The sequence below is a fragment of the Macaca mulatta genome, chromosome 9 (genome assembly GCF_049350105.2).
Source record: "Macaca mulatta isolate MMU2019108-1 chromosome 9, T2T-MMU8v2.0, whole genome shotgun sequence".
NCBI lineage: Eukaryota > Metazoa > Chordata > Mammalia > Primates > Cercopithecidae > Macaca > Macaca mulatta.
Window position 1 is genome coordinate 113,726,221 of NC_133414.1, and position 21,508 is coordinate 113,747,728.

General features: G+C 46.7%; 1 protein-coding gene and 1 long non-coding RNA gene across 10 annotated transcripts in view; both read right to left on the reverse strand.

Moving 5' to 3' along the window:
* The window catches only part of FBXW4 (F-box and WD repeat domain containing 4), an 87,649-nt gene that overhangs the window by 39,115 nt on the left and 27,026 nt on the right, over positions 1-21,508 (reverse strand). For all 9 annotated transcript variants that reach the window (XM_028853483.2, XM_077945346.1, XM_077945347.1 and 6 more), the window contains 1 exon segment: positions 20,403-20,497. In XM_028853483.2, the coding sequence (XP_028709316.2) occupies positions 20,403-20,497 (95 nt within the window).
* LOC144331283 (uncharacterized) lies at positions 7,214-9,919 on the reverse strand. The gene is made up of 2 exons (XR_013398321.1): positions 9,773-9,919; positions 7,214-9,595 (listed from the first exon to the last, which is right to left on the reverse strand). It is a non-coding gene; the product is annotated as an uncharacterized LOC144331283 (long non-coding RNA).

Here is a 21,508-nt window from a genome sequence, read left to right on the forward strand (position 1 = left end):
AGCAAGCACCCTGGATCAGAGTTTTCTGGGGGACTGATTATACTTTGGACATGAGCCCCGGGGCTGCGGCAGCGGCAACAGGTAAAGAAGTCAGAACTGTACAGCCAAGTTCATTATGTCAGTTGATAATCTTCCATGGACAGGACCAGCACCCCTGCCCGGACAGAAGTTAATGTGCATCCAACCAGGCCCAATTAAGGCCACACTCAACCCAGCCTTTCCCTGGCCCACGATGAGAAGGTCCTGTGTATGCTGGAAAACAAGTTTTGTCAGACCTTTACCCTGTATCTGCATTCCACCATTTTACCCTTTTGACACAAAAGTTAAAATAGTCAAATATCAGATCTCCCAGAAAGTCAGGTTTTCTGATCAGTATTGTTCCTGTCATTCCCAATTCCTCAATCTTGGCCTGAGAAGTGAGGTTCCCATCCCCACCAGAGGTTTTCCCACCTCCTTTTTATCATCAAGGAATGAGGCTTCTAAGTGCCCTCTCACCAATCCATCTCTCCCTCTCCTCTACCTTGCTCCAAACTCTGCTTTAAATCCCTGGGTGCTCTACAAAGTTACCAAGAGCAATTCCTGCTTCTTCCTCCACCATAAATACAATTACACTTTTTAAAGGAAAAAGGCAGCCCAGTGAATCCCCAAAGAGGCTGCTGTATTCTTCCCCTTGTAATGAAGCTAATAATGAAGCACCCTGAACTCTAATTAGTAAGAAATGCTTGTTTTCTCCAGTTGAACACTCCCTATAGATACATCTAATTTGTTTCTATGATTTCATCTCTCTCCTCCATCAAGTTTGCATTTAAAGGTTATGATGTGCCATTGCCCTCCCAGCCAGGCCTTGGCAGAGCAGCCTGGGGGAGTCACAGTGCTTCCTACAACCTGGGAGCCCCAGCCTAACCATCTCTGACATGGCCCATCCACCATTATCACATCCATACACATAAACTGTGTTTCTCTCAGGCTTTTTATGAGTTGTCCACAAAATGGAAGAGAAGGAAAGGGAGGAACAACATTTGGAAAAATTAAGGAGAAAAAAAAAACAGTAAAGGAAAAAGGAGGGGTGGGTATTGCTGGGAGTGCCTATTTCCCAATGAAAGAAATGTCCTCTGAAACAGAGTGACCCAAAGCAGGAGCTGCTTCTTACTGGTGGGTTCCTTTGGGATTTAGGCCCCTCAAAGACCTTGGACCTCCAGCTTCTTTCTCCTTGTCAGGCCTGGCAGTGTGACCAGCACCAATTCCCAAGACAGTCTGAAGGATGCCAACAGCAGCACAGAGGAGCCCCTGTGCTTGGTGAACCTTGGCGGGATGCCTCCCCAGGGCCACCTCATCTCAGCGGCCAGCCTGCATCTCTGCCTTCCGATCCATATGGAAAGTGAAGACACAGCCCCTTTCTAAAAGCCTGATTCCAGATGATGGCCCCCAGCCCCAGGACCACACAGATGCCAGAGCTATAGCCTGGCCATCGTTGGGGGCCCAGAGACCTTCATCCACTGACTTCCTGACTCCAGGTACTCGAAGTTTTGCTCTCACCAGAAGCAGAGCAGACCACACCCAGGCTGAGGCTCCCCAGAGTCTCCTCCTCCTTGAGTCATGCATAGGCATCGTGTATCTCAGCAAGACTTGGGGTTTGAGATAGGGTACCCACCCAGACCCCATCCCCCAGCTCCTGGTACAAGGCTATACTGCAGCAAGGTGAGTGGTAAAGACAGAAGACAGCCTGCTCATTGGTCATTGGTGGCTCTACCTGTGACCATGCCCAGTTCTCCTCACTGGGGAAAATGCCTCCTCTCAGCCCCTAGTTCCTAGGGACATTCCCCTTCAACTGCCTGAGATGAGCATTTGTGATTTTCTGAAGCTTCCCCAGACACTCTGCCTCTTTTCTGTCTGGTCCCTATTTTCTCCTGTCACTTAACGATTGCAGAGTAGTCTCTGCAGCTGACCTGTGCTCTAGCACCCCTCCTGCCTGCCCCCACCTCCCCCAGAGCCCTGCAAGCAAGGCCCTGCTTTGGCTCCCTGAGGCTCACAATCTGTGCTCTGCCAGACCCAGTCACAAGGGGGGTTTAACTCACTTCAAGCTGGCAGCCCTATAGGGTAGAACTAACCGCCCCCCTCAAGAGGTGGTGGGGTGCCAAGCAAGTGTGTGCTCGAGCATCCCAAGGTGCTCTTGTTTTCTAGGCACCCCACAGTGGTTTGTAACAGACACATGGATGGGGGAATCCTTTGCCAGCCAGAGTTGGCATCTCACCCTACCTCTCAAATCTGCCACCAGCCTCTAGGGCCGAAGACCCTCCAAGAAGAAAAAGCCCTGTAAGACAAAGACTTGAGGCCCCCCCAGCCTGGCCTCTCAGCCCAACACAGGCCCGCATTAAAATCAACACTCCGTGAACACACAAAACTGACAGGGCAGAGGGGGAGCACACATCGGATACAAAGATCGGGCTCTCGAGAGACGCGGCCTGTTGGTCTCCCATGTTAGCTCCAAGTGACTAAGCGCAGGGTGGGAAATAACGCCACTATGCCGGCAAAAGCTCCCGCCTGGGCCCTGAGTTCGGCAGCCTTTTCACCGGGAAGATGCCTCTGCCTGGAAAAAAAAATGCAAGCATTGTGTGGGGACCATTAATGCATGCGCCTCTGCGCATTCCTTCGAGAAACAGGAGCACACCAGTCCCTGAGCCCCCGGCTCTGTCCCCCAGCAATTGTACAGGCCTGGAACACACTGCACATGCCACCTGGTCCTTCCCCCCAGGCCCCAGCTCTGTGAGCGGTGGGAAGGGGCCCGCCAAACACCCTGGCTTCATTGTGCCCCAGAAAGAGGGGACTAATTACTCGCCTACACTCTGGAGCGCCCAGAGAGAAAACAGAGGCCAGTGGGGTGGAGAGGGTGGGAAATGGGTGGGGGGTGAAAGAAGGGAGAGAGAAAGCCACAGGATACATTTCAAAGTTTCTCTAGCAATTTGGGGGTGGGAAAAGAAAGCCTGGTCCTGACGTGAAATCATACAGAGGTCAGGGCTGGGTCTCCCACCGTTGTGAGAAAGTGGTGAATCGGGGACGGTTTATCAAACGATCATTTTTTCTTTTGAAACCGGGAGGCAGCAGCTTGGACAATTCTGCAGATGTGCTTGATGAGTTAGGGACAAAAATGGCCCTTCTCTGCCCCCCTCCTTCCCTCCCTCTATAAGGGCTCCCATCGGGGGTTGCTTCTCCCTCCACTGCCTCCTGGGCCCTCCCCTCCCTTCTTCAGTGGTCAGCTGAGACCCCCACCCACTGCTTGCTTTTGTACTCTTGGCCTTTGGACATACTGACGGGGCCTTTATGAGACCCCAATCAAGACCCCCATGTCACAGGTACCTAGTAGAGACACCAGACCTTTTCAAACAAGGGACAACAAGGAAAATCGGCTGGCCCATTGTCTCTCCTCTGTGCTAAGTGAGATGAAAGGGGGCCGCGGCCCTCTCCCTGCAGCCCGCCTGCCAATCACCTCTAGTTATTAAGGTCACAATGTGTAAATTCTTTTGACCTGCACCTAATCAAAGATTCACCGGCCCTTTCAAATCCGAATGGGGAGGAGGGGAGAGATTCCCTCCCATAAACCCAGCAAACTCTCCCTCAATAAAATTTCTCTCTCTGATTCCTTCTTTGCTTCCCATCTCCACCCCCTCGCTTCTCCTCACTCCGCCCTCCTCACCACCAGCTTCAAACACAAATGACAAGCCCTGTGGAATTACTATCACCAAAATCCGAGGACTTGAAAGTTTTTAGTTAATTCTCTAAAAAAAAAAAAAAAAAAAAAAAAAAAAAGTTTTCAGACAGCCATAGCTGCCCAAGCAAGCCCAGAACCTAAGCAGCTCCTATGGCTCTGATACTAAATCTCTCCAAATGGCAACATCTGTGGTCAGTAGCTTTTTTCTTGATCCTAAATCAGTACACATGGAGGAAACAACTGGGATCCACGATATTCCCACACTTTGTCACTTAGCATCTCTAGCTCAGTTGCTGACCCTCCAATCCCTGACTGGTTTTGTGAGCTGAGGGGGAAAAAAATTACCAAGTCCAAAGTAGGCAACCCTCAAGAAGAAAAAAATAATAATAACCACAGGATAGAACAACAGAAAACATGACAACAGCCAGAGGAAAGAACTTGAAAAAAAGGCAAATTTATTATAGTTTGAAAACAAAATGCTAAAATCAAGCAAGGAAAAGAAAATGCTTATAAATCTCCATGCATCAATATTAGGGGTATGCATTTTTACCTTATTGGTGATATCCATCAATCAGAATAGGGAAAAGCCATAATAAGCAAGGCAGAGATAAATTCATTTATGTAAGTTGCCCCCAGAATTATTCATTTGTCCACCATCTACTCTGGCTGGCTGATCTACTCTTCTCCAGGCTCTCAGTTTTCCTCCTGCCTCTGATTGGACATGCTGGCTCTTTGTTTCTCCTTGCTCCACTGTCTTTATTTCTGAGTTGTCCTTTCATGCTAATCCCTCACATTATTTCAACTGTTGTCCCTTTGCTGAGGCCTTCCACATCTCAACCCCATGTCTGAGCTCCAGGCAACCATTCCTGGGCTGTCTCTGGCCATTGCCACCTAACTGTCCCATAAAACAAAATTCAGTCTTCTCAAACCCAGTGCCCCTTCCATCATCAGGCTCACATAGGTACTTGTCTCTTCCCTCTCTCCCTGACATGCAGTCATGTCTGACTACTGATTTTTTCCTACATAGTTTTTCTGAATGCCAAGTTGTCTTCCCACTGTCCCTATGAGTCTGGTCCCTTCCTGCTAACAAAGTATATTCCTGGAAAAGTATCCAAACAGCCTGTCTTTCCCCTCCAAAGAATCCTATATGCTGTAGCACAACATAAACCATTTAACTGTTTCAGTCTGGCGCAAAACGGTCCATAGTTCCCTATTTTCCTCAAGTTAAAGTCAAGCTCTGCTCTTCAACACCCTCCAAAACTAGATTCCAAATTTCCCCTGCAGCAAGCCAGACTTGTCCACTCTGAACTCCCAAACCTACCTTTAGCTTCCCCATCTCTTTGTATGCCTTTGCTCAGACCAGTCCCCTTGCTTGAAGTTCCCTTATGCAATTTCAATACGGGCATCATGTAAATCCCACTTCAACTTCCATGTCATCCATGAAGCTCTTCTGACTTAATAAGAAGGCTACAGCTTTCCTCTGATTTCCTGTCAATAACCCCAGTAGTTGCTAGCACTTACACTGCATATATAACCAAATAAATTGTCGTTTGAGTACATGCAGTGTTTCCCCAATTGCACTATAAGCTCCTACATGGTAAAAATAGTCTCTTGTGTTTCATACTTCCCACGTGATCTTGCACACAGCAGCATTCAATACATACATAAGACAGGCACTCGGGGCCAGGCGCAGTGGCTCACGACTGTAATCCCAGCACTTTGGGAGGCCAAGGCAGGTGGATCACGAGGTCAAGAGATCAAGACCATCCTGGCCAACATGGTGAAACCCCGTCTCTACTAAAAATACAAAAACTAGCTGGGTGTGGTGGCATGAGCCTGTAATCCCAGCTACTCAGGAGGCTGAGGCAGGAGAATCACTTGAACCCGGGAGGTGGAGGTTGCAGTGAGCCGAGATTGTGCCACTGCACTCCAGCCCAGTGACAGAGAGAGACTCTGTCTCAAAAAAAAAAAAAAAAAGACAGACACTCGGAGATATGTATTACCAAAAAAAAAAAAAAAAAAAAAAAAAGCCAAAGCTTATATTATCCTTTAAAAACAAATTCTAGTATGTTTACTTATTTCTGTACCCAAGACGTCCCAAGCATGAAACCAGGTTTAATGCTGCAAAAGCAAATGTAAGGAAAGATCTTCTGAAAGTGTTGGAAATGTTCTCAAATGGAATTGTGGTGATAGTTGCACAACTTTGTAAATTTTCTTTTTTTTTTTTTTTTTTTTTGAGACGGAGTCTCGCTCTGTCGCCCAGGCTGGAGTGCAGTGGCCAGATCTCAGCTTACTGCAAGCTCCGCCTCCCGGGTTTACGCCATTCTCCTGCCTCAGCCTCCAGAGTAGCTGGGACTACAGGCGCCGCCACCTCGCCCAGCTAGTTTTTTGTATTTTTTAGTAGAGACGGGGTTTCACCAGGTTAGCCAGGATGGTCTCGATCTCCTGACCTCGTGATCCGCCCATCTCGGCCTCCCAAAGTGCTGGGATTACAGGCTTGAGCCACTGCACCCGGCTAACTTTGTAAATTTTCTAAAAATCATGGAATTGTACATCTAAATTGTATATTTTAAATGGCTAAATTTTATGATATTTAAATTACACTTCAATAAGGCTATTTAAAAATAGAAAGTAAATGTAGGTCTATGCATCCTTAATTTTACAAATCATGTAAGAAAAAAAGGGGGTATTCTCTCCATAGCTGCCTGATATTAAAATAGACATTTAAATGTAATTTGTTTTTTCTAATTATAAAATAGGATCATTATAAAAAATTTAAATACAAAAAAGTAAAAAGTAAATATCAACAGAAATCCACCATATAAGAAAAAACCCTGAAGAGATATTTAAATAAACTATCATACTATTTTCTGACCTTTTTGTTCATTCCACAATCTGCTGTGACATATTTTGGGTCCATAAATGTACATCCGTATCATCCTTTTAATGGCTATATAGCATTTTATTGAGGGAACATAGTATAAAATATTTTATCAGAACCCTACTAATGGATATTTATGGTTTCTTCTGGGTTTGTTTGTTTCTTTTTTGAGACAGACTCTTGCTCTGTCACCCAGGCTAGAGTGCAGTGGCATGACCTCAGCTGACCGCAGCCTCAATCTCCTGGGCTCACGGAGTCCTCCCACCTCAGCCTCCTGAGTAGCTGGGACTACAGGAGCATGTCACCATGTCTGGCTAATTTTGTTTTTAGATTTTTTTGTGGAAATGGGGTTTCACTGTGTTGCCCAAGTTGGTCTAGAACTCTTGGGTTCAAGTGAACCTCCTACCTCAGCCTCCCAAAGTGCTGGAATGACAGGTGTGTGCCACCATGCCTGGCCTATTTATGTGTTCTTAGTATAACTCTTCGTACATATATCTTGCATAATTGTCTGGTTATTGCCTTACAATGAATTCCTAGAAGTGGAATTTCTGTGTCAAAAGGTTTTCATGTTTTAATTTTGATACTCATTGCCAACCTAATGCAATTGAAAACTCTAATTTTTCCTCTTTTTATTCTTGAACTCATCCTTATCAGCCTGCAAAGAAGGATTTTCCGGGTCAAAGACTTCTAACAACTGGAAGAATCCTTTCAATAATTTGTCTTTTTTTCCTATTAATTTTTTTTTTTTTAATTCTCAACCACAGCTCACCCTGGATACCAGTAAGAGTCCAACTGGCAGGGAAAGAACACTTCAAAGGCATTAACACATGTGTCTCTTCCTCTTTGCCAAATGTTACAAATCTCACCATCATGCCCAGCTGACCCTTCTCTTGGGTCATTTACCATAGGACCCCACCCTAATCACTCACTTGGTCTCCTCCCATTCAGGCGCAGGAGGAAAGACCCAGGTTTCTCTAGGACAACTAAAGCTGCAGCTGCAACAAGGCGGAAAAATAGCAGGAGAAGGAAACATCCTGCATGAGTCGAGTCCTCAGGAGAAAGAGACAGTAAGTCTGGGGTGAGGAGCATGTGCTAAGCAGTGGCTGATTACATCTGGACAGCATCCTAGCGGGAGACTGCTCCTGAGACTCAGGTTCTGATCAGGCACCACAGCTCGGACCTAGGGCAAGATTCGAGCTAATTTCTCTTTCAAAATTCCCCAATCAATGAAGAAGCGAGGAAGGAACACTCATGGTGGTGACAGGCAGAAAGGGTACATTTCACTTTACCCCACACATCTCAGCTTTTTCTTCAGCCAGTGCATGTCACCTGCGCACTGAAGGCCCACACAAAGGAAGCAAAGAAGCGGCCATAGTTCCGTAGTATTCTCTACAACTTGGGTATATTTACACTGGAAAAGCTCACCCTCCACACTGCCTTTTGGCCTCTTTTTGTGTCTTCTTGTCTAGCTCAGCAGCTAGAAAGAAACCAGTCTGAAGCTTCTCACCTGAACACTTCCTCTGCCAACATAATCAAAGTGGTGGCCACCCCATGCTTATCCTATTGGCCAGTATCCCCAAAGCACCCAGAGGCAACACAGACGTGTCTCCATCCTGGAACCAGAAAGTCACACCTATCTAGAGGTGTGGGAAATCCAGAGAGGAAAAAGGCCCGCTGGCCTCACATTCTACTTCATCAAGCCTGCCCGCTGATCTTAAGAGAGAACACATAAAATGAGCAGCCTTGGCTTTAACACCTTCTCAAAGCAGACAAGCTGCTGCCTTCAAGAGACATGTTCTTTAGCCCACATATGGAGGCTCCAGTCCCCAGGACCATTGTGGACATTTTCTAAAGTGCACTGACTTTGGATGGGGCTACTGTTTCCCAGCCTGCTGTGAAAACCAAAATACTATACCATGACTACCATGGCCATTGTTCTAAAAGCTGGATTATGGCTTTGCTGCAGGAAAGAGCAGAGGAAGAGGCAGCAGGGCAAGCTGAGCAGGCCCAGAGACAAGCCTGAACACAAGTACACGGAAAAGATGGGGGTGAGGAGGTCACAGCAAAACGTGCTCTAACATTATTTTAATCTCTTATAAGGTTCTCTCTTGTTCCTTGAAATTCTCTTCTGCAAATTAAGACCCTGCTGAAGATTTTGGATGTTATCACATCCCAACTGGCACCCCACCTGTCCCCGCTACACTTTTCTGTGCCCATTTATGTTTTCAATTTGCATTACAAACCATGAAAAGGAAAGCTTCTACAGAAAGCAATTTCCTGGGCCAGCAGCTCCTGGACTAATATTCCCTTTGCAATTACCATGGCTTCTGCGTGCACATAGTCACTTCCCTCCTCCCTCCAATCCTCCCGCCCTTGTCAGCACCTCAGATAGGCCTGAGCCAAGCCTATATGACAGGGTCCCACAGACCATGTTACCCACTACTCCCTGTGGAAAATGTCCTGGCCCAAGACAGGAGTAAGAACAAGCTTGGAAATGAGGCAAGGGTCTTGGGTAATCATCTTACTAGGACATCCCAGAGGCATAGGGGTTTCCTCTGAGGCACACAAGCACATAACTCTTATATGAGACAGGAAATAAAACCCCTGCTTCCAAAAGCTCACTATCTGGCCAGGCGCAGTGGCTCACGCCTGTAATCCTAACAGTTTGGGAGGCCAAGGCAGATGGATCACCTGAGGTCAGGAGCTCAAAACTAGCCTGGCCAACATGGTGAAACCCCATCTCTATTAAAAATACAAAAATTATCCGGCCTGGCGCGGTGGCTCACACCTGTAATCCCAGCACTTTGGGAGGCTGAGACAGGCAGATCACGAGGTCAGGAGATCAAGACCATCCTGGCTAACATGGTGAAACCCCATTTCTACTAAAAATACAAAAAATTAGCCGGGCATAGTGGTGGGCGCCTGTAGTCCCAGCTATTCGGGAGGCTGAGGCAGGAGAATGGCGTGAACCCGGGAGGCAGAGCTTGCAGTGAGCCGAGATCGCGCCACTGCACTCCAGCCTGGGCGACAGAGGAAACTCCGTCTCAAAAAAAAAAAAAATACAAAAATTAGCTGGGCGTGGTGATGCTTGCCTGTAGTACCAGCTGCTCAGGAGGCTGAGGCAGGAGAATTGCTTGAACCCGGGAAGTGGAAGTTGCAGTGAGCTGAGCTCACGATCATGCCACTGCACTCCAGCCTGGGCAACAGAGCGAGACTCCGTCTCAAAAAAAAAAAAAAAGCTCACTATCTGAAACTTCTAAAGAGTCTTGTTCAAGAAACTGCTAGAGCCGGGCACGGTGGCTCAAGCCTGTAATCCCAGCACTTTGGGAGGCCGAGACGGGTGGATCGCGAGGTCAGGAGATCGAGACCATCCTGGCTAACACGGTGAAACCCCGTCTCTACTAAAAAATACAAAAAACTAGCCGGGCGAGGTGGCGGGCGCCTGTAGTCCCAGCTACTCAGGAGGCTGAGGCAGGAGAATGGCGTAAACCCAGGAGGCGGAGCTTGCAGTGAGCTGAGATCCGGCCACTGCACTCCAGCCTGGGCGACAGAGCGAGACTCCGTCTCAAAATAAAAAATAAAAAAAATAAAAAAAATAAAAAGAAACTGCTAGAGAGGCACAGGGATTAGCAGATGTCCAATCCATAGTCAGAGACCTTTTAGTACTGGTCTGAAGGAACAGCCAAAAATATTTATTGGTCTGCTGATGCATAAATGTATTCTTTATTGTCATCATGTGTAAAATTCTAGTCAGCAAAGCAAAATTCAGAATCAACACCACCTTTATGATTCATAGAGTCTCTACAGTCAGCTTCCCACATCAACAGTGTCAACATATTCTACTGGTGTACAACATGGTGCCTATTCTCTTTCTCCATGGTATGAGGAAAATGTCCTAGCTCTTAATTCCAAGCTTCTAACTGCCAAATGGAACTATGGTAATGATGAAACTCACTAAGACTCACTGATTCAGAGAAACTGTCATGGGCAACAGAATTCCTATTCTTGAGCCTTAAGCCCATTATCAAGTGGAGCCACGTGTGATTGTCCTGAACTCAGAGAAGAAATATAGCTGGCACCATGTACTGCTGCCTGGAAGTCCTGGGGACCAGGACTCTGGTAAATAGAAAGGGAGAGGAAGGCCCATTTAAAAAAAAAATGGTTTGAGGCCAGGCATGGAGGCTCACACCTGTAAATCCCAGCACTTTGGGAGGCCGAGGCAGGTGGATCACAAGGTCAGGAGTTTGAGACCAGCCTGGCCAACACAGTGAAACCCCATCTCTACTAAAAATACAAAAATTAGCCTGATGTGGTGGCATGAGCCTGTAATCTCAGCTACTTGGGAGGCTGAGGCAGGAGAATTGCTTGAACACAGGAGGCGGAAGTTGCAGTGAGCCGAGATTGCACCACTGCACTCCAGCCTGGGCAACAGAGCAAGACTCTGTCTGGGCGGCGGTGGGAGAATGGTTTGAAATGAAAAAGAAAATGAGGAAGGTAAGACTTGAATCTAAATACTGAAATCTGAAATACTGAAATGTGCTCCAAGTGGTCTGAGAGCTGCCTAATTGCAGGACGATGGGGTGATCCTTCTACCTCTGATATGAGCCCCCTCCACACAAAAACATACATTCTGCTAATCCAGCCACAACCTCATTATTGCCTTTTTTACTCATTCTCATTAGAAACCCCTACCCAGCCCCTAGTCTACTTACAAGGGTAAGCTCCATTGGCTCAAAAAACTAAAAACACAGATTTTTCATGAAGATCCCTCTTTTGACTGATCTGAGTGTTACAGCTAACAGGTGGGGAAATCTTCTTAAATATATGAGCATTATCATGACAAGGCCACTGGAACGGATCAGTGCCATAAGTCAGACAGGGCTACAAGTTTCCGCTCTACCATCAGGTTCCTCTTTAGCCTTGACAGATCAAACCCCGAGCCGAAGCAGGCTATAGAGATCAGTTCAGTCTCCAAGCCAAAGGTCTTCACAGTGAGGGACCAAAGCAGCCCTGGCTGGGCCTCTGTCGGCCCGTGTCCCAGATTAATCACCACCAGGAGGGGCCTGGACACTAGCCTGCAATCTGAGCCCAAGCAGCACCTGCAGAGGGGTTGCCCCAGTACCTCCCTCACTCCCCTTGGTCAAGACCCCAGGGCATGAGGGTGTCCACCTGTTCACAAGGTTACCTGGCACAGAAGGGCAAAAACACTCAGCCATCTTGAACCCCGCAGATAAGTCATGGATGGTTTGAGTGGCTTAGTGGAGGAAGGAGGAAAGATGCAGTGACTCGTGCAGTCAAGTCCAGGCTCCAAGGGAAAGGAAACTCTCAGCCTCTGGACAGAAAGAGAGAAAGGTCCCAATGCTTCTCTCTTCACTGTCCAGAGAAGAAAGCTAACTAGAGACCAGCGGTGGGAAAACTAAGCCCTCTGAGGTTATGAAGTAATGAGATGCTTCATGTGTGTTTAGTACACATTCTTGTCATCTACACATCAACAGGGTGCTGATGGGAAGGAGACCAGAGCAGGGATGTCTTTTCAAAATCTCCCCAAATGCTGCCAGATATTTCTGCATGAAAGGAAGCTCAGAAACTTGAGGTTGTAGTAGAGTTTCTTTTGAATGCATAGATCTGGGAGAATAGCTTCGTCAAATTATCTCCTAAATCAGTAAGCTATTTCCAACAAGGTACATAAAGAGCTAGTGACTAAGTATGGCATGCATATGCATATCCATGTTAGAATATACTTTTTAGGACCAAAGGACCCTACTGTAATTACAAATTCTTCTCAGATCGTAATCCCATTTATTTTATTACTTCTCCAAGAATCAGTGGAGTAGGAGGAAGTATTTGTGAGGCTAAAATATAATAATAATAATCAATGGGAGGAAGATAAACATGGAAATCTATATCTTAGAATAGTCTGTCCCCGGCCCTAACTTGCAATATAAGGAGAAATCACTTGAATGGACTGCACACTTTCCCACCTGCCCCATGGCCCAAAGGAAGGAAGGGCAGGAGGGGTCAGAATCAGATTGAAGTGTGTGTCCCTCGAAGAGCTGAGAAAGCACAGGTAAGAGGAGAAAGAGCTCCTACACAGCACCTTCATTTGAGGAGTAACACCCACATCCTGACTATTATATCTTGTACCTCCAAAACTCCAGCTCCCGGAATTCCCTTTGAACCTCCGACTGCAACCCAGAGTTAGGATACAGCAGTGGCTACAATTACACACTTGCTTGGGAAGGGGTGGGGGGGTGCTGCATGTGACAGGCCATGAAAGGTCCCTGCCTATAAAACAGACTGAAAAACAAACCCTTAATTTAAATGTTAATGAAAGTGCTGTGGAGACATCAGAGGCTTCCCGGCTGCTCAGAGAACAGCTACACCAGCCACAGAATTTATGGCTCCCCTTCACCCTCCCGCCTCCCTCTCTGCCTCATCACCCACTGAAATTTAAAGAGAGAAAAAAAAGAAAACTAATTTTAACATTAACTCCATGCTTCCACCTTGGGATGTGATTGCTAAATTATCTGTTGGCAGAACGGTGATCAAAGGCGGAAAAACACAGGCACGTTGTACACACAACCCAGAAAAGTCAGCAGCAGCTAAAGCAGGAAAATTCCCTTTTCCCTTCCTGATGAGCAGAGTGGAAGAAAGAGTAGTGCAGGTAGGGACTGGATCTGGGAGGTGTAGGCAGTGGGAGGAAGAGAAAGATGACTGATCCGTCCAGCATGCTCCCAAGGCCCTGTCTCAACCTCATCTGAGAACTTACCACACTCTACTACCTATTTTACTTGTCGGTCTCTCCCATCAGACTATGCTGTCTAGTTCACTGTTGTCTCTCTAGTGACCAGAACATGGTAATGCTTAAGCAGAATCTGAAGAGAGAGAGACAGAGAGAGGAAGGTGGGTGTTGAGGAGGAAGGGAGACAGAAAGAGAGACAGAGAGAGATGGAGAAAGAGAATTTAAACACTAGACGGAGAGATAGAAATGCATCCCTGTTAGCAGGGAGCCAAGTCTGGACACATCAACTCTGTATCCACAGTATTCAGCAGTCTGCAGCAGCCTCTGTTTCTACTTGTAGGGTTTCATTTAAGTCAGCTCTTGACAAGTGGGCCAGTCATGCTGGCCAAGGAAGGAGCTCCCACAAATGGGTTCTGGGCCAGTCAGGGCTGGGAGAGTGCTGGTCTCAGGCCAGCAGCTCAGCACATGAGCCTCCCTGTGCCTATCCTGCCCTGGGTAATGGCAGAAATCCAGGGTCTTGAGGAATTGAAACCCACCCCTGTGGTATTTGTTCCTTGCTACTGATGGATATGACTGTCTGAGAGGCTTGGATATGCACGCGCAATGAACTCCAGGGTGGAGGGCACTGTACTGAGATTTAGCAGGACCTAACTCCAAATCAATGACATCCCCACACTGATCCCTTTCCAATTTTAGCTCGCTGCCAGTTGAACCAGTGGACCCACCTAGAATTACCTGCAGCTTCCATCTTTCTCCGGGTGTCATGATGCCCCTTCCAGCCACGCCAGCCCTGGGCCCTCCATGGTGTCTTTGTCCCTGCGATTCTCTCATCCAGGGCACCACAGGCAGGAAGCTCCCTCCTCTACTCTGCAGTTTCGCAAAGGGGGACACCAAGCCACTCTTTGACTAGCTCTTCAGGTCTTCTTTCCCTAGACAAGACCCAGAAGAAACTACCCCCTCTGCCCCTGACCCCAGGAAAGGAGAAGAGAGAGGTCCCCAAGTCAGCTACAGTCCATGCCATCAGGAGGACCAGCTACAATGCAGAGCACTACAGTCATCCACCTGAGTCTTTCCTCAAGTTATCAAGGTCAGGCATCCCCTTTACACCCAGCTGTCCACAGCCAGCCAGAAAAAGAAAAACTCAGAGGCACAATCTTTACTTTTGATTCTTCCTCCCCTAGAAGCACTTAGTGAGTTATAAAGTCCAGGGCTAAAGGACTGCTGCACCACTGGCAACTGAAAGAATCTGAACTGCAAGTTGGCTACCTCTTTTTGCAATCTTTCAAACCTCTCTGTCAGAGAAAACTCCAGATGCAATTACTTTTCACTAAAGAAAGATGTATTTCAACAGGCCGCTGAATATGCATCTACCACACACACAGCACACAGTAAACCCTGTAGCTACTGGGAACAAACACCCTCCTTTCCCCAAAACCCACCCCCGTACCGAACAGTACACAGTGATTGCTTTCCTTCCAGACTCTCCCTCACCTCTGGGAGAAATGAAGCAAGAAGGGGCAGCTCCTCCATCAAAACCCCCCAGAGGCTGCAACTCACTTTACAAATTTGAATCGGTACATTTCATGCAGACTTGGACTAATCCCCCCAAAAACAAACAGGCCACCACAGTGAGCAAAGTTACACAAAATTATATTGTATATTTAATAACACAGCTAAATCAAGTTTCTACACCTATACCACTCATATATTTCCCTAATGACAGAAGTGGGAGAGAAGGGATTAAAACCCAAGTGTCATGGGAAGTCTTCCTGACCACACTCACTCACACGATAGCAAGTGTCCTTTGGAGATGGGGAAAGGGTTCTGCTGAGCACTTTTTTTTTCTTGGAGGGCAATAAATATGGTGTCTGCAGAGGGACGAGGAGCTGTGGGCTCCTCTCCCTTCCCCTCCCAGGCAAACAGGGTAGGTAGGTCTACAGATTCACTTCACCACCTGCCTCCCATGACTGGCTTGGAGGGGGCCCTGAAAGCTGAAGATCTGTGTGCATTCACACTCCTGGAATGGTGCAAGCATTCACAGCTACCTGAGTGAGCCTAAGCCTCAATCATATGCTGCCTTCTCCCACCCCTCCCTGTCTCAACTCTGGCCTCCAGGAAAAGAGAATGTTCACAGGTCCCCACAGAGCCTTTTATGGGCCACAGCTACCATCCAAGATGCTGGTGAATAAGGCACAGCAGTGATCAAAGGCCTGCTTGTCCCTCAGCACGCAGGACATGGGAACAGGCTAGGGACCTGGGTACAAACTACTGCCTCTTCTGCCCCATTCCACATGTGGCCCTGCATTGATCTTCCCTGGGCCTCAATTTTTGCCTTTCCCCAAAAGAAAATGACACTCCCCCTTCCTCCCCAACCAAGGACAGCCTAGGTTAAGGCACTTAGTATAATCTGGTAATCATTACAGCCATGTGCCTATCGTATCCCCACCACTGAATAAGATCCTTGGGGAAGCTGCCACGTATCAAGTGTTCAGTAAATACACAAGGAGTGAGGTGAAAGGGTAAGAAGGGAAGAGATGGAAAGTCAAAGGGAATGAAGTTAAGTGTTTAATATTTCTACATTTCCTCATACTTTAGTATTTACTGCATTCAGCTGGAAATAATTTTTAAATGGCAATAAAACATATTACACATTTTTAAAAATCTGCTTTTTGGCCAGGCATAGCTTTTCACACCTGTAATCTCAGCACTTCAGAAGGCCAATGTGGGAGGATCACTTGAGCCCAACAGTTCAAGGCCGCAGTGAACTATAATTGTGCCACTGTACTCCAGGCAAGATCCTGTCTCCAAAAAAAAAAGAGTCTGCTTTTCTGTGTTACTCATGGGAAGTTGCTCAGAATTCCATGTGACCTCAGGAGGTTGTATCTCTGAGGCCTGTGAGCTGAAGGTATTCCTGCCCCAAAATTATACTCAGACATATGCCCCTCCACCCCAGGCATGCCTCCAGCATCTCATTCCTGGGTCATCTTAACCTGTCCTTCTATCAATCATCCAGCAACTCCAGGTGAGACCTCCTCTACAGGAGAAGGGTTTCTTTTCTAAGTCATGAATCTTAAAAACAGGATTACTGGTGTTGAACAATAAGATGGGTAGGAGGGTATGTGGGAGGCAGAAGAAAAGGTCCTTGCCTACCACTTTCCTTTGGAGCCTGCTGGTTCTCCTTCTCTGTTTTTTGACTATCTACACATGGCTCTAAGCACATAACCAGTATTAAATACCATCCTCTATGACTCTTTACAAATTAAGAACTCAAAGTAAAGGAAGAAAGGAAAGAAGACATTTGAACACAGAACAGATACCTGCTTTCTCTCAGTTGTGAGGACCTCAAATTAAGCCTCTGGATTGAGGTTTCATGTTTCATACAAGTGCCTGAGTACATACAAAAGAAGAGAAGGTAGAAAAGTCCCAGCATCAAAGATAAATAAGATTAATATGTCTGATAAATTATTTTAAATAGAAGAAAGAGATAAATTGAGAAAAGAGCTGTGCTAGGTCTCCTAACTGTCCAGGTTCCTCCTAACTGCATAAGGGAGCAACAAAGGGCTGAGAAATTGGCAGGTAAACCAGGAGTACTTGCCCTAGGGCCAGTACACTGGCTGCCACATCCCTTCATATTCTCTATGAGGAGTCCAGGGTCTATCACATTAGTGACGCTGACAACCATACTCAACAGGAATGGTGGCAGGGAGGGGAACTGAAGGTGGTCATTGAGGGCAGGAATGCTACAGGGGGAAGAGAGATTCCTACTGAGTCCCCACCTCAATAAGACTGCAAAAGAGCAGGGAAAATCCCTGGGGCCAGGAGGAGCCCAGGAAAAAGGTAGAGACTTGACAGCAGTTGAAGCCACTAAGCAAATGCTAAACCAGGCAAGAAAGGATTCTGGTTGACATTACATTATAGCCCTTTTTGAGGATCACTTGAGGCCAGGAGTTCATAACCAGCCTCGGTGATAAAGTGAAACCCTATCTCAATATGCATAACACATATATATTACAGCCCTTTTAGCTTTTCAGAGTATTAATATTTTCATATAAATTATTTCAGGTCATCTTCACAATAATCTAATAAGGTCTATAAAGGAAAGAGTGTTCATATTTAATATAAGGAAACTGAGGCTGGGAGTGGGAATGACTTGTCTGAGGCCACACTGCTAGTTAGTTGAAGGCAAAGCAGAACTCATCTCCCAGACTGCTTTAAAGAACAGACCCTGAGGCTGGGAGGCAGTGTCTCTCAAGACTGAGAAAATGAATGAGTTTATTGAAAGGTTCAAATTCACGGTCACATTGAGAAGAAATGGATCTAATAATGAGGTCAAAAGACCCTATCCCAGTATATTCTTTGGGTAAGAGAAAAAGAGGCAGAGATAACACCGGCATACACTCTGGTCATCTAGTGTAAAGACAGAATCTCAAACACAAACTATTTTTTAAAAGACCCCAAGACCTCATTTCTGGAGTTAGGGGAAGATCATCTTAAATAACTGTGGGTCAGGAGCTGACAGAGTGAAAGAATCATCCCAAGGCTGAGGTGGGAAGATGGCTTGAGCCCAGGAGTTCAAGACCAGCCTGGGTAACACTGTGAGACCCCTCTCAAAAAAAAAAAAATTCATCCCAGGGCCAAGAAGAGGACAGGAAGACCCTGAAGATGAATGTGAAGAAAACATAAGGCCTAGGTCTTCACCAAAGATGAGACACATCAAAGCCTTAGCAGAGGGTCTGGCACAGAGCAGATGACTACTAAATGTTAGCTGCTAGTAGTAGTGGCAGTCATATAGTAGTAGTAATGCTAGAAAGCTAGGTCCTTCCCCAAAGCCAGTCTCCAAGTTGTGACTAAAAAACCCAAAATCAGCTTACTGTAATCTTAAATGCTTCTTAATGATGAGGGCAGACTCTGTCCTCAACCTCTTTTATTGACACCATCTTCAATAGTTGTTGTGCCCTATTCTGTTAAGAGGTAGCCTAACACATTCCAGAAGAGGAGGCTGGAATAGAGAAATGTGGGGTAGGGATGCAGGGCAGAGCCTGTTTGTGTTCTTTGGCTTCAATCCATATGCAGGAAGCACACGGACCATCTCCAGCCCTGAGAGCGTCTCTCTACCACCACCTCCACTCCAGTCTCCCCAAACCAGCAGAAGTCCACAAGCAACCATTAAGACAAAGTCACCAGCACACTTGTCACTTCTCACTGGCTATAGCACTTTCCTTCTATTCAGCCTACAGATGCCCAGGTCTGGCTAACTGGCTTTAAAAAGGGCAGCATTAGGAAGAAACGGAGGAGGAGACAGAGCTCAATGGCTCCATTTTCCACTCTCCGCTCCCACACACTTAGCCTCTCCACTCCCTGCTGGTCTTTCCTTCCCTCTTTCCTACGATTGCTAGAATGATTTGTTTTGAACAGCGACAGGTTTATAGGTTAGCCGACACCTCTGCTCTGTGGAATTTTAATTAACTTCTCCCATCGTCAATATGCTAAGGAACGGGGTCTCCATTCTCTGGGGTCAGCAATGTGTTTCAGGTCCTGCTATATCAGCCGTCAAATTGAAGAATTAATGACATGGCTAATCGGCTCTAATTCTTAGAAAGAAAAAAATCTGAAAGGGAGTTGTAGAAGGGAGCAGGAGGAGGGGTGCAGGCTCCATAGGGTGAGGAGAAAGAAGCTGAAGGGCCTAAGCGAAGTGGGCAGGACCAAGTCTCTTATAAAATAAGCAACTGACTTAAACCTAGTGTTGGAGGGTGGCAGCCCTACAGCTTTCACATTTCCATGTGAGTAGGGTGAAGGAAGTGGACGAAGATCCTAGGAAAATGTTGTGATAGAACAGGTATAGGAGAATCTATGTACCCTGCAGGGGAGGAGAGGGATTCTGTCTCGGTTCCAGAGAGCCTTGAAAGCAGAACTCGGGATGCAAACCTCACTTGTCCATAGGTAAGGTTAAAGACATAACAGTCAGGGCCAGGTGCAGTGGCTCATGCACTTTGGGAGGCCAAGATGGGAGGATCACCTGAGGCCAGGAGTTCGAAACCAGCCTGGTCAATATAGAAACACCCCATTTCTAAAAACAAAACAAAACAAAAACAAACAAACAAAAAAGAACAAAAATAACCCACCCCATTTCTAGGGCCGGGTGCGGTGCCTCACACCTGTAATCCCAGCACTTTGGGAGGCCGAGGCGGGCGGATCACGAGGTCAGGTGATCCAGACCATCCTGGCTAACACGGTGAAACTCTGTCTCTATTAAAAATACGAAAAATTAGCTGGGCGTGGTGGCAGTCGCCTGTAGTCTCAGCTACTTGGGAGGCTGAGGCAGGAGAATGGCATGAACCCAGGAGCAGAGCTTGTAGTGAGCCGAGATGGTGCCACTGCACTCCAGCCTGGGTGACAGAGCAAGACTCTGTCTCAAAAAAAAAAAAAAAAAAAGAAACACCCCATTTCTAAATATAAAATAAAATAAACAATAATAAAAAAAGAGAAGTAACAATCAGGCCAAACGGTACAGTAAAGCCATCATCAAAATTTCACAGTTTTGCTATAATAATCAATGTCACTACTTCACATACATGTCTTTGTTTGAGGACCCAGCTGGATCTGGGCCCCAAGCCTCTCCTGATGACTTAAGTCTGTAAGGGATACTCCAGAGGCCATTTTCCAAGGGGAGCAAAGCAGACATGTGAGTTGTAAGAGCAGGTTGGCTGGTGTTGTCACCTTCCAAGGGTGGTGAGAGGCCTCTGCTTCGGGAATGACCCCAGAGGACAACTGTTCCAGAAGGGACACTCCTGGTTAACAGCTGGATTCTTAGTTATATTCTCATATAGTACTCTTTCCTTAACATTTCTGAGGTTAGATGCTTAGGAAATTTGCATTTAGAAGGTTATTTCAATCCCACGCATATATGAAGTGACCTAAACACCTCAAATCTCTGGAGGATTAAAAAAATCTCCAAGACAGTGACTCAAAGCAACCTAGAATACACAACAGGAAGATTTTCTAGCTCACCTGATCTAGTAAAATAAATGCATTATTATACAGGACAAAACTACATCCAAATATGTCTCCCTTACCTGAGTAATGGGCTGATAGCAATGGACCAGACTCGGTCTTCAGTCTGGATGGTGTGTAAGCACTGCCCCAGCCGGCCTGAGGCCAAAGGCCACACCTAGAAACAGGAGAGGAGATGCTCTCGTTGGCATTGCCTGGGATCAGTGGGGAGGAGAGGTGCTCCGGCAGGGGTGACTGTTGGAGGTGGAGAAATGGGGAATCCTTTATGCCCTGCACACACAGAGCTCAGGTATCAGCAGAGGAGCCCCTGCAGCTTCTGGCTCACCTACCCCCACAGATAGGGCCTAGCTCTCCATCCTAACCACCCTCTTTTACTTCCACTCAGAGCCCTTACTTACCAGCCAACTTTATATTGGGGAATCAGAAGTTCCACATTCCTCAGCTGAGACTTGACTGAGAAGAAGTGGGTGGGTGGGGCTTGCCTCTCTTGACAGCTTTCCTGTATTTGTGGATTTTCCTTTCTCCTATCTCTCACCAAGATTTTACTTGGGAGAAGTAGGGAGAGGGAAGAAGATCAAGGCACAATATAGGGGGACAGCAATAGAATCAGGGAGAGAAGTAAAAAGAAAGATGCAAGGGAAGGAAAGAATGGAAGAAGAAGAAAGACTTCCAAGTGGGAAGGTGGTGTGTTGTTGTTTGTTTGTTGATAATGCCCAGGATCCAAAACTATTCACGTCAGCAGGGAATTTAGCACCTAGTGTCACCAAAAGTAGCAGAAAAGCTTAACTCTTTTAAGCTTCCATATCTCCTACAGGTTAAAAATATTGCTTGGAGCACATTATCTGGTCCCTATCAGTCAGGAATGTACATTAGCAGCCACTCTGGGCTTAACTCTAATCAACACTCACAGAGCCCTCTCAGCAGTCAGTGCATTTAGACATTTCCCATTAAGTACAGGACTCCCCCCTCACCTCACCCTACCCTAGATGACACACACAGGGACATAAGCCTCTAACCAAACAGAAAGGAAACCTCAGACATACAGGGCTATCCCAAGACAGCAGCAACAGAGGGATCCAGAGGCAGCCAGATGGATCAGTGACCTCTTAAGGTCCCAGCAGTGCTATAAGGGGAACATACAAAACTCAGGCAGGACCTTAGATGGAAG